The following is a 13,490-nucleotide window of genomic DNA, read 5'->3' on the forward strand; positions in this document are numbered from 1 at the left end:
GTGAGGATTTTATTTTTCCCTTTGAGGGAGACGCTTTGATTTATTTTTTTTTTCCTCTGAAGGGAATCCTTGTTTCCTCCATATCGCTGACTTAAGGGTCACGTGGTTTCCTTGTGTTTGAGACTGACCTGCTAATGAAGGAACTGATTTGTGTCTCTTACCGATGTACCCATGAAAAAAATTGCATCAGGTCTGCGCTTTTACAGATGTTACGAGTGTTTGATCATTTTCATAGTCCTGTTCTTTATTGAAACATAATAAACCCTTACTTTCGCCCTTTCTTTCTTCACAGTATATTACTTGTTGGATACAATAAGTGGTCTAGTCTTGTCATTTTGTGCTATAGTGCCTGTTGGCTCCATGAGTCCATTCTGCTGCAGTGACTCCTGAAACCATTTAAGCTTTGCATGCTCATAACCTTCTTTTGTTTCTTCTGAGTTATTCTTTAAATTTACCACGGATTTGAAAGTAATTTTACTTTTTTCTGGAAGGATTGTAAAATAAATTCTATCCCATACAGTTACTATATTCCAACTTCCTTGGCAGGAGTTTTGCTCTGGTTAATTATACCTACATGGAGTGCACAGGTTTGGGGTTTTTTTTGCTGATCAGGAATTTCTGAGTTTGTTTGATCCTCCCCATTTTTCCCCCATTTCCGATGGGTGCCTATTACTACACAATGCTTGAATATGAAAAGGTTTTGCTGGGTAATTTTGCACACTTTTGCATTTGAGCCATGATTGCTTTGTTGTTGGTTTTGTTTGTCCTTTTTTACCACCTTTTCTTAAAAGTTCTTCTCAGGGGAGATGATAATGCAGACTTTTGAGGTTTACTTTTCTCTCTCTGTAGACCCTTTACACGTATGTTATTTAATACAGGTTATGCTTGGCCATGACTGTGATATCCATTTTCACGTGTAGACAGCCAGCCAGTGTTTACATCAGTTTGTATCTATTAATAGTAAATTATTTGTTCTGCAGGTATAGGAAATACATACTTATCTTTGCATATCAACATTAGTGATGCTTGTAGGACCAATGAAACTCTTCCACTTGTTGTGGTCTAACCCCAGCCAGAATCCAAGAGCCATGCAGGCACTTGCTCATCCCCCCACCAGCAGGACTGGGGAGAGAATCAGAAGGGTAAAAGCCAGGAAACTCATGGGTTGAGATGAAGACAGTTTAATAGTGAAAACGAAAACTGCACTCACAAGAAAAGCAAACCAAAGAGTTAATTCAGCATTTCCCATGGCAGGTGTTGAGCCACTGCTGGGAGAGCAAGGCCTGATCACTGTAATGCTTACTTAGGAAGACAAACACCATCACTTCAGATTCTTGCCCTTCCTCTTTCTTTCCTCCAGCTTTATATACTGAGCATCAAGCGATAAGATCTGGAATATCCCTTTGATCAGTGGTGGTCACCTGTCCTGGCTGTCTCCTCTCAGGCACACCCCCAAGTTCCTCACCTGCTGTGGCCACACTAAAAGCAAAAAAAGGCCTTGGCTCTGTGTTGAGCCCTGCTCAGCAATAACAGAAAAATCATTATGGTATCACCCCTATGCTCAGCACAAATTCTAGATATAGCCCCGTACAAACCACTGCAAAGAAAATTAAATCCAAGCCAGCCAAAACCAAGACATTTAGAATCGCTGTCTTTGCACAGTGTTCATCATTACACTTACTCAAGGGAAAAAAAAAAAAAAAAGAGAAAAAAAAAACCCCACAGATATTTATGTGCAGTATTCTCCCCACTGTCATTTATGGGTTACAACACAGGCAGAACACAACAGAGAACTCAGTAAAATTTCTGCATAACCATAAAACATATTCTTCCCTGCTCATTTCTGCTCTTGTTTTATATCACATGGCTTTTCCTTGGCAGTGGTGAGTGTGGCGTTCTCTCTATTTATCTGTATTCAGATGACCTTTTTTGGTCTCTCCAAGACTCCTGTAAAAATTTTTTCCCTTTTCATGTGGCACATTTGATTTTATTCAGGTTATTTTTGGCACATCTTCTCTATAGCTTTGTTTTGATTTCATTTCAAATGTATAGGTGCTAATTGCAGATTATTCAATTTGCAATTTAATTTTATTTATGTTGTTTAAGGAGAATACTTATTTGGTCTTGCAAAATTCCTGGTTCGGTGTCAGTTGGCATTTTGTCAAAAAGTTGCAATCGCATTTAGAACCCATTTCTTGGTGTTTTTTAGTCCACTAGAACACTTTGTGTGAGGCTTATTGTGTAATTATCTTTTTTTTAAATTAAATTTAGCCTTTGCTTACTTTTAAGTCATATTTTCTTGATCTTCTGTGTTAGACCTCTTTAAATAATCAAGTTTAGATCATTATCCAGGATCCATTACTTCTTAAGTATTCTTAAGACAACCTCCTACAAAGAACTACAACAGATATCAGTATAATTTGTTCCTAAGTAATACCTTTACTTCAAAGGAATAAACTCCGCCGATTATTTACAGTAAATGTTTATTATGGCAAATTCTACATAGAAACATTGTAGATACTACAGCAATATACAAGTACATAAAATAGATTCATGCATTAAAGTATGCTTAGGTTATTTGAGGAAATATTCTTTATTTCATGGTTTTCCAAGTAATGCTTACCCAAATTTGTCTTTTCCACACCAGGTGGAAAATTTTCTTGGTTTTATTTTAGCATACTTTCTTTGTTATTTTTTTAACATCTGCGGGAATAAAGTAACAGTGTGTGTATTACTGAAATATTAGGACACCTCTGAAGATACACAAAATTAAACCAAAAGGAGAAGGAAACAACCTGCTTACAGGAACTCAAAACTTTCAAAAAAAAAAAAAAAAGAGTTCTGAGCAATATGAATTCACTGAATTTTAAAATAACACTTTGTTTCCTATATGACATCTTTTATTTTTTGGCCAGTCTCATGTTTAATGGCCACTTCTCATCCTTCACTCCTGGCAGTTCATCGACATGGATTATTTTTTTACTCAGAACCAACAAGTGAGTATATGGACTACATATTTTTATCCATCCATCCATCCATCCATCCATCCATCCATCCATCCATCCATCCATCCATCCAGCTTTTCCTGGTAACCAAGACAATAGGAGAAGAGCAAGGGCAAAAGCTTTTCCTGATCAGTAGCATTAGCTGGAAGAGCCCTGAGCTCTGTCCCATGATGTGGGCAGAGAGTCAGGGCACACTGGAGTGCAGGAACAGGTTGGTTGAAGGCAGGAATGAGTGAGAAAATGACTCCATTTCTTTGCCCACTCTGGGAGGGTGAGCAGATTTTAGCACTTCTCTTCCCCCTCTGCATCTGCTTTCAATCTCTCACCCTGACATTCCTCCCAACACTCCTGTCCTTCTCAAAAACAACCATCCCCTTGAGGAGGCTGTCAAAGTAATGTGATTTTCACTTTTATTTTCTCTTTAATGATCTGTTTTTCCTTTCAGGAAAGCTGTTAGCTGAGCTGAAGGAGCTACTGATCTCTCAGTGGATCTGCCAGCACAGGTAGTTTCATGTCCTCAGGAGAATAAATATTAACTTAGAAACTCTCTGTGATATGTTTTTAAATCAGCTAAAAGTATCCTGAAGGAAATATTGAAAATTTGAGATAGGGATTTGGTTCATCTCCTAAAGCAAAAGCCTATGATAGTGCTACTTAATCTAGATGAAATATTTGTGAGGGAAAGGAATATTCTTTTTTTTTTTTTGCATCATCTTCCTGTGAAGATGAGCATCCTGAGCACTCTCATATGAAATGTACAAGCCCACCTAAAAATAGAGACAGATTGTTGCTAAGAGTGATGATCAACATGACTAGACATTACAGAAGTCGTCTAATTCCATGGAGAGGAAAAAAAAAATTTTGAAAGTTGCAGCACGAGCAGAATTTAGGCTTTGTACACCCTGCTGACATGGAAACCCCAAACTGTCAATCCCTGCACAAAAGACAGGCCTGTCACCATGGCCAGCAGTTATCCCCACATAATAAAGAAGGATCACGCCTTTGACACCTCAATATGCATCTAAATTCCTGCCAGACTCTCTAAGGTTTGATCTTTATTTTCATTCTCGTTCACTCGGATTAAGGTGCTGAGCTTGGGTGAAGCCCCAAATTCAGAGATACGGACAAGGACAATTTAACAAACAAATTAACAAACAAAAAAATTAACAAACAAAAGCCCCAAAATTACCTAACAAAAACAAACAAACAAAACAAAAAAAAAAAAACCCAAAACAACATCGCATGGGAGAAAGAAAATTACCAAGTCATTTACAAGGTAATAACTTTTTTCACTCTTCTCCATTTTTCTGTGTAAGCATATTAATTAAATATTGCTCTTATAAACAATATCCACTGCTGCTTCTATTCTGTATGAACTTCTTGTGGCTACGAGGTCCTTCAGCAATTAGCAGTCTGCTCACACACACAGAGGATTAGAATCTTATAAATGATAAGAAGCCAATTAAAAATAACAGAATTTATTTAGCAAATTAAAAAAAAAAAAAAAAAAACAAAAAACAAAAAACAAAAAAACAAAAAAAATTAAAGGCCACAATAAAATTGGACAGCATCGATCGAATGCTGGGTGTGCAGAGTGACAGTAACAACGGTACCATCCGACCTCAGCCACACACTCTAGGGCCGGTGTAAGGTTTTTATACAGTTTATTTGTCCTGAGGCTAAGTCCACTGAAAGTCCAAATATTCATGTATCTCTTTATTTCCAAGTGAGGTTTTGAAAGGGGTTCCCATAAGTATGAAAAGACGTTGATATTCTTCCCGGATCTTATCTTTGGGGTGCTGATTTGATCATCCTCCGGATCCCCTATCAAGATTGATATCAGATTTCGAGCAGCCGTGAAGTGGAGGCCCATCATTGATGAATCTCCATCTCCAGTCTGGCCATGTCATTTCTGTCCCAAATGTTGTGATTTCACAGCTTGCACCACAGGTCTTGGAATCTCAGAGATGGGAGATGCCGTGGAGTAGCTTTTAATAAACCAAATCTTTGATACACGAATTTATCCATTACATTTACTACAGAAACTAATGGAAACTTCACTGCCTGTAGGTATGTGGACTTGGACCTCTGGGTCATAATGATTTGGGCGATCAAATGGCAAATCCATCCATCCTTTTGGTGAGGAACGAAATATATCTTTGTTCCCCTGATATGCAACAGGGAACTTGCCATGATCTGTACAGCATAAACATCTTGGGCTCTCTATCTTTAGGTGTTTTGGATGTCATCAAATAACACACTTCAGATTTTATTTTTTTCCCAACCATTGTTTTCAATTTCAGTGCCTCTCCTCCCCTTTTGCCTGATTCTAACTCACTCTTCAGAACTCTCACCGCCCTTTTCCACATTTACTGCACCTTCCAGTTTGATGCTAATAAAAAAAAAAATCTTCCCACATTTGAAAACTACAAATAAATAAAACAAAGGTGTTCAATGCTCAGAAACACTACAATGAAAGTTACTTGAATGTCTAGAATCACCAGAAGAGGAACAGAGTCAAACAGGATTTTCTATCTTTGTACCATTGTGTGAAATAGTTCCACCCAGCACAGCGTGCATAATTCTGGCCTCTAAATAAATAAACTATAGCAAGAGGTGAAGAAAATCTCAAAAAAGTGATAAAGGTGATTTAAAGCTTAAAATGGCTTCGCTACTAAGCATACTAGGACACCTTCAGAACAATAACCACTATTGATTGAAGATTTCTTGCTTATCTTTACTACTTTGGAGGTCAGTGGTTAAATCTATCAAACTTAGTGAAATCTAATCTAATCATAAAATTAATTACAACCAAAAGATTGCTGATATCAGAAATGATGACAATTTCACAGGCAGTTTTCTTAAGTAAATGGATCCTTACTCTACAGGCTTTTTTCAAATCAGAGAGAAGAGAGAGAGATGATGAAAGAAGAAATTGCTCCCATCTCTCTCCTCACAGAAATCAATTCTGGACTACGCAGCTGCTTGCAGAAAGTCCTAACACCTTGTAGTGAACAGTTCATAAACTGATCTGTTTAATCACGAGCATGTCCTGAGGATCAAGTTTTATTTTCCATAAGATAGAAACAGACCAACCAACCATACAAATCCCCTCCCCAAAAAACACCAGCCTCAAAGGAAAAACTGACTCTACCCTTCCCCCCCTCAGCCTCAGCCAAAACACAAAGCCAAGGAAAAAAAAATCTGCCCTCTAAAAAGCTCCTATTCGAGTGCTTAATTACTTGTGGTTTTTTTTTTGTTTTGTTTTGTTTTGTTTTGTTTTTTGGGTTTTTTTGTTTTTGTTTTTTTTTTTTTTTTTTTTGCTTTTTTTTTTTTTGTTTTACTGGGCTTACATGTTGCTAGCATCCTGGTTTGTGCTGGTATTCTTAAGATTCTCTCAGCAACTACTGATGAAGGCCATAGGGGAATCCCATGACAGGAAAAACCTGTAGCTTCTATAGAAAGAGGACTTGTTTTCTATTCAAAAGCCCCTCCCTACACAAGAAAAGAGGCATCAATTGTACACAGAGTGTAGAGACCTGAAACAATCAGCCTCTCAAAGCTGTGATACACAGGTGCCTCCTGGAGAGGAAAAAAAGGTTTGTTTGTGTTGGAGTCCAGGACATCCCCTTGGATGACTGGGACCCAAGGAAGGGAATTTCAGCCCTGGACAGGGGGGTGTGGAGCCAGTCCAGGGGGCTCAGAGACCTTGGCAGAGAGCCCAGGAAAACCCCGGGTTTGATTTTAGCCCATGGGAGAGGCTTCTGACACAGAGAGAGGAATTACAAACCACCGAGATGTGAAAACAGTAGTTTAGCGCAGTAGAAGATACAAAATTCAGTAGTTTTAGGGTTCATGGAATAGAGGTAAATGGGGACAAGATGCTGGAATTTGGGTGGTACCTCATGTACTTCTTCTTCCTCGTCCTCCATCTTTTGGGGTGGTGATGGCACAAAGTAGTCAGAGTGGATTGGAGCAAAGTAGAAATGACACCTTGAGTGTGGGCACTGGGCATTGGCACAAAATAGTAAATAACCGACACATAGTTATCTGTATAAGTGTTAGGGAACATCCCATCGTGGGCAGTCCCCTCGTGTCCCAGCTGCTGTCCAGACCTTGGCTGGGAGCAGAGAAAATTCTGAGATACCAAATAATAAACAACACGAGAAACCTGAAAACAGACCTTGAGGACTCCACTTTTTTATACCAATGCAACTCAGGGCTTTTAGAAGGCCAAGGACTTTAAACCACCTAAATCTCAGGTGAGGAAACCCTCCCCAAGAGCTTGCATCTGCCTCGTTACTCTGACAGGGCTGTTTCTGTACCAGGCAGCCACGCATCCAGTTTTCTAGGACACAATGGACAAGGGGAAGGGAAGGATGGAATGATCACGGGCTCCTGGCAGAAGTTTTTTATCATGTAGGATGGTCCATTTCTCTCTCAGCTTTGAAGCTTGCACAACCAAAAGAGTATTTTCTAACAGAGCAAACTGGAACATCCCAGCTGCTCCTCGGGTTGTTTCGGTTTTGCAGTGGGTAATTTAGGGTTTTGTTCATTTGTTTCTGTTTGATTGTGTCGTATTTTTCTCCTTAGCCTGGGCAGCAGCCTCAGCATAAATAAATTACAGTCAAAAATCACAAACTACCAGCTGATTAAAAAATACTCTGGAAGTATTCAAAACCCTGGCTGGTTTGAACAGCGGTCAGAACCAGAGGCTCGTCACTCGTGTGGTGTCTTCCAGCAGATTCATCTTCTCTGACTGTGGATTAAGGAAAGAAAAACAGCTCGGGGGGGCAGGTGTGTTGCCTCAAATTTGCCTGCTTTTCACTGTTTGCATTTTGTTCTCATGCATCTTCAAGTAAATTATGTATATTTTTAGAAAATTATCTTTGTTGACACACTTCTCCTCTCTAGGAGGAGAAAGATGATTGATGGTGATGTTCACCAACAAGGTCGAAGAAGTGGCTACCTGTGTAGCCAATCTTGGCCTGTCTGTAAAACTGTACATATTATAGAGTCAGAAAAATAAAGTAGAGCTTTCCTGCTTGACCTCCTGCTGGCCTGCTTCATCCTTTCGTGCTCCTAACAGCAGCCACAAGTGTGACCCTCATCACACCGGTGGTGGGAGGCCGGAAAGCAGCGGCAGGGAAGGCAACCACGGGCAGACAGAGGGAGGGAGAAGAAGAAGAAGGAGGAGGAGGAGCAGAGAGGGCAGCTCTTTCCTGGGGAGGATTGGTTGGAAACTTCTGCAGCCCACTCCTGGCCGGGTTACGGCCCTGGGGGATGCTCCACACCACGGAGCCACCACCCCTTTGCCGCGCTGTGACGCAGGAACTGCGCGGATGTGACAAGTGTCACAGGGACGGCATGGCCCAGGGATGGGCATGGCCCAGGGACGGGCATGGCCCAATGATGGGTGTGGCACAATGATGGGCATGGCCCAGGGTGCCAAGGGAAAGACACACGAGGGGTTGGTTAGCTGTGGATCCCGGCAATCCGCCTTCGTGCTGGTATTAGACGCACTCAATGCCTTTTTTTGTGGCCTGCAAACCAGCGCCGTTTTCTGTCATGTTTCTACAGCTGCAGGAGCTGCAGTTGGCTTCCACTTTCACACAAACCTCCTGAGTTGTCAGCATGGGTGCCTTCAAAACTGGGAGAATGGGGACAAGTGAATATCTTACATGTTCACAGACGCCTAAACTGATCTCGTGCTCTGTATTTTAGAGAAATAAACAGTAACTTTTTATTTAAAAAATACTTTTGGTGTCTAAGCAGATCCGGGTTTAAGTGTTTAAGAAAAGTAAATCACTAATGGCATTATTCTGATTATTTTGTGTAGAATAACACCAGATTTATAAGTTATTCCAACTGTATTTTATTTTGGTATGCTATGTAAGGTTGCAGAAAGATAGTAAAGAAACTAAGAAAAACGAGTGAAGGAATTTAAGAGTAATTCAATAAGAGAACTATAAAAGCTTAACTTTTGTATAGACTATGTGATGCAAATTTTCATTCAAGTTTTACAAGGAATAGCCTGGAGCATCGTGGGGATAGCATTGGTAAATTGAATTCACATTTGGTCTAGGTAAACACTTTAGCTTGCCTACATTATTGATAAAATTTCTAACCTAAAGCAAATGTTCATTAAAAAAAAAACAAAAAGAAAACCCAACAAAACAAAACAAACAAAAAAACCCCACCCCAAAAACAATAGTAAAAAAAAAAACAACCAAAAAAATTAATATCACATCTTCCTCTAAGATTTTAGAAGACTGCTTACTACCAAGAAAGTTGGAATGGTATCTCTCTCCTCTCCTCAATCAGGTCACCAGAGAAAAATCAATCATAGATAGTCTTTTTATAAAACAAACTAAAAAACTCAAACAACAAAAAAAATCAAAACCAAACCAGAAAAAAATAAAAAGAATGTGAATAAGATTTTTGGAAGGAAATTAATATCCAAGGACTATTTTTGGCACTTTATGGTTGCTAAGACAAAGCCTAATAGTAAATGTTCATTTATAACATCACTTTTTGTAAATTAGATTCTCAGCAGCCTTCTGAATGTTTCTGCAACTCAGCACAGCTTGATTTTGGTTTTGTTTTTTTGGTTTTGTTTTTTTAATATTATCTTGCACATTATCTCTCCTGGCTTTATGGAAGAACAAAAAGCTATTGGGAAACTACAGGTTAAGCAACATTTACTTGGGAGCAAGCAATCTGAGAGATTGCACTGCTATGTTATGGTTAGTACTTTACAGCGTAAGGATATATTTTGTGTGGACTTCAATGTCCAAAATTAAATTAGGGTCATATGATATTAAATGTTTATTTCATTACCAAAAGAGCTTGTGATGCACTGTTCTTAAATTTAAAGCCTTCCTCCTTTTTGGGAATTTAGGCTGGCTGAAGAGATGAAACTAAATTTGGGAAGTGAAATTCCGTATCTGCAACAAAATAAAATATTGTGCTTTCAAAAAACCCACCCCTTTTAGCTCTCATTTGTCTCATACTCAAAGAGGTTCATATAATACATTTCTCTCTTCTATTTCAATATATTAAAATGCTTAATTTAACTGTGGGATGCAGACAGAGAATGTCTTAATTTATAACAAGCAGTTACCCAAGGTAAAAGAACATATTGCCTTCCTACATTAATTGTGAATGACTGCTCGGGAGAAACATGGATATGCAGCAATTGTACAAAAACATTCCAGGCATAATTTAGCTGAAGGAAATGAGGATTTAGCATATAAAATTCATCAGTTCTCCTGCACTAACAAAAATATACTTAAACCCATCATGTTTAAATCCTGTTGGTGGCGGTAGAGAAAGCAGCAATATTTAGAAATCTCTATATAAGGGAAGTGAGCTCATTACATGAGCTGTCTCAAGGAGGAAACATGGCTAGAAAGGCAGAGAATGAAATCATCAGCTTAATGAATTACAGTACTGAGCTAAATGAGTGAGGAACGTGATGGAAAAACAAAACAAACACTAGATTGCAATCTACCCACACCTCATTTGAAAACTGTTAAAATACGTGTGTTTTCAATTGATTTTTAAAACATCAGCGGGGGCAAGGGGGGGGATAAGGAAAAAAAAGCCAACAAGCAATTTTCAAGAGAAGTAGAACTTAAAATACCCGAAGTGCCTGAGAAGGAAGTATGAATGAACATTACTCTTGAGAAGAAATGCTCTCTCCCCCACCGTGTTTCCAAGGGCAAAAATGAAAGCTGGGAGGCCTCTTTCAGGATTTTCAAATGGCCCAATTGGAACCTTGTAGAAATAAATTCCCTTCTCCAGAATCACGTTAAGCTCTTCCTTCTCTACTAAATAAACACCGATAGAAGGTTATTTTGCCAAATATGCAAAATACAGACAAATTGAGATTATGATACAAAGAAACAAAAAAAACCCTGAAGCATTTTAAACCTAATTCTAGGCTCAAATTTCAGAATGGTTACTAATAAAGTCCTGCAGTTACTGTTGTTTCAAAGTCCAGCTCTGAATGGTAGATGATTAAATCTAATGCAATTTCTTGCAGCAGAACATAGATGGCTTTAAAAAAGAGGGGTAAAAAAAAAAAGTCCTCTGCCTGTTATGGGAAAGAAAGGGATAAGAAAAGCCAAAATAACAAGCAAACAGATAAGGAAAACAACTCAACCTGAAAATTGTTTAAGAATCATATACCGCTTAGAAACAGACCCGTGATTCTCATCTTGTTTCCAAGCAAGATTTCAGCCGGGCACTCCCACGTTATCTCCCTCGGGCTGAAAAACCTTTTCCTTTAACACAACGCCCCAGTGACTCACTCCTCCTCCGCCTCCTGCAGCGGAGCACTAAAAAGAAAAAAATAATAATAAGAGAGAAATAAAGGGATTTAAAAAAAAAAAAATAAATAAATAAATAAAAGCAGCCGAGTTTTCCTTGCCTTAGTTGTCAAGGGACGATTTTCAAGAACAAAGAAAACACCCTCCCCAGCCCTTAGGCAGCCTCATTCGGAGGCTCCAGGCGTTGCATTGCATTCCTGCTTTCCCTTCGGGTAGATCTTCTCTTCCCCATAAAACATTCCTAAACGAAAAACGAGCCAAAGCGTCATTTACCTACGGCTGTTCTAACAAAGGAGGGAACGCGGTGTTCTTTACAGTGGGAGGGAGAAAAAAAAAAAAAAAAAAAACCTGTTCAGAGGCGAGAGAGGAGCTGTCGCCATCTCCGGCAGCGCGGCCACCTGGAGGCACCAATGGCGAAAAAGCTCCTCCCTGTCGATTGTCAATCCCATCGCCTCTCGCCGTGGTTGATGAAGCCCTGAGAAGCCGAAGACGGGGAGGCAGCGCCGGCTGCTGCCTTCCAAAAGCGCGGCTTTCCCACCGCCCAGACCGTGCCCCCATCGGCTCCCGCAGTCCAGCGGGCCCAGGCACTTGTAGCCACCAAAAAAAAGACAACTGAAGGCTACCAAATCCAGCAAAGTGGTAGAGAAGAGCTCAGCGAAGCCAACGGCAGCAGTATGCCCAGGAGACCACCACTGTATGAGTAAAGGAAAGCTTGGCAGAAAAACGCCAAGAATGCTTTTAAACATCACTCACTCTTGCCAGGATGAAAGACAAAGAATTAAAACATCAAATCAAGTCCAGAGGAATACATCATGACTCCCTCTCCTCGTGTATACATTCATCTCCGTGGTGCTTGTACATAAAAACTCACACTCGGAGCCAGTTCTGCAATTGCCATCACCCATCACTAAATTCAGAATACCTGAGGCTACCCCTTGGAAACCCTGCCGGACTGCACCCCAGGGAAGAACTTAAGGTTTTCTCACTATTCCAGAAGAGTGGTAAATTGCAAATAAACTAGAAGAAAAAAAAAAAAAAAAAAAAAAAAGCCACAGAAAGCAGAAAATCGCAGCACGCACAAGGCACCCGAAGGCCTCTTTCCCCGCAGCAGAGGGCCGGCGGGGGCAGGGAGCGGCCCCGCGGTTCGAAAGCCGCGCGTTCCCGCTGGATTGGCGGGGGCGGCCCCGAACCCGCCCCGTCCTCCCTGCCCCGGGCTGAGCGGAGCTTCACCCCCTGGGAACCCCCGGGAGAGGCAGCGAGCGCACCCTCACAGAGTTCAGCTCTCTTCTTAAACCGCTTCTTTTTTTTTGTTTTCCCCAAAAAAGGATGAACTGACACATGGTACAGCTAATAATCATTCTAACTACTAAAATAAAGAAAAAAGGAGGGAAGCTTCAGTACAGCAAAGAAAAAATCTAAAGATATATACATTTTATATATTAAACATGTTACATATATACAACGCCTCCCGGGGAGATTTCAAGTTCCCAGGTACATTAACAGCAAGTGTTGCTAGGATCAAGCGTTCCTGCTCTTTTTAGGAAGCTGTGGGTGGCTCTGAAAAGAGCCTTTGGGTTGCTCGTCAGAAGAGATTTACTTGGCTTTCGCCTTGTGGCTGTCGGTCTTCTTGGGCAGCAGCACGGCCTGGATGTTGGGCAGCACGCCGCCCTGCGCGATCGTCACCTTGCCCAGCAGCTTGTTGAGCTCCTCGTCGTTGCGGATGGCGAGCTGCAGGTGGCGGGGGATGATGCGCGTCTTCTTGTTGTCGCGGGCCGCGTTGCCCGCCAGCTCCAGGATCTCGGCCGTCAGGTACTCCAGCACGGCCGCCAGGTACACCGGGGCGCCGGCGCCCACGCGCTCCGCGTAGTTGCCCTTGCGCAGCAGCCGGTGCACGCGGCCCACGGGGAACTGCAGCCCGGCCCGCGACGAGCGCGACTTGGCCTTGGCGCGCGCCTTCCCGCCCTGCTTCCCGCGCCCGGACATGGCTCAGAAGGCAGAAGAAAAAAGTGGAGCCGAGATTATCGAAAAGCTGCGCAAGCAGACGGGTCTCGCCGTGGAAGAGAGGAAATAAACCCCGAGCTTGAACTCTGCCTTTTTATACCTTCCTGCTGAGGCTCGATTGGACTTCTGATTGGTGGAGGCAAGGATTGAG

General features: G+C 41.2%; 1 protein-coding gene across 1 annotated transcript; it reads right to left on the reverse strand.

Annotated features, from left to right (window-relative positions):
• Nucleotides 1–12,854: 12,854 nt before the first annotated feature.
• Nucleotides 12,855–13,471, reverse strand: LOC136361747 (histone H2A-IV). The gene has a single exon (XM_066319880.1). It carries the CDS (start codon nt 13,319–13,321, stop codon nt 12,932–12,934), a length of 390 nt encoding a protein of 129 aa, XP_066175977.1. The 5' UTR covers nt 13,322–13,471; the 3' UTR covers nt 12,855–12,931.
• Between the last annotated feature and the right edge of the window lie 19 nt (nt 13,472–13,490).

The sequence above is a fragment of the Sylvia atricapilla genome, chromosome 5, assembly GCF_009819655.1.
Source record: "Sylvia atricapilla isolate bSylAtr1 chromosome 5, bSylAtr1.pri, whole genome shotgun sequence".
NCBI lineage: Eukaryota > Metazoa > Chordata > Aves > Passeriformes > Sylviidae > Sylvia > Sylvia atricapilla.

What these genes read in the sequence shown, in the direction of transcription:
- LOC136361747 (XM_066319880.1), bottom strand. Translation starts at nt 13,321, where the DNA reads ATGTCCGGGCGCGGGAAGCAGGGCGGGAAGGCGCGCGCCAAGGCCAAG.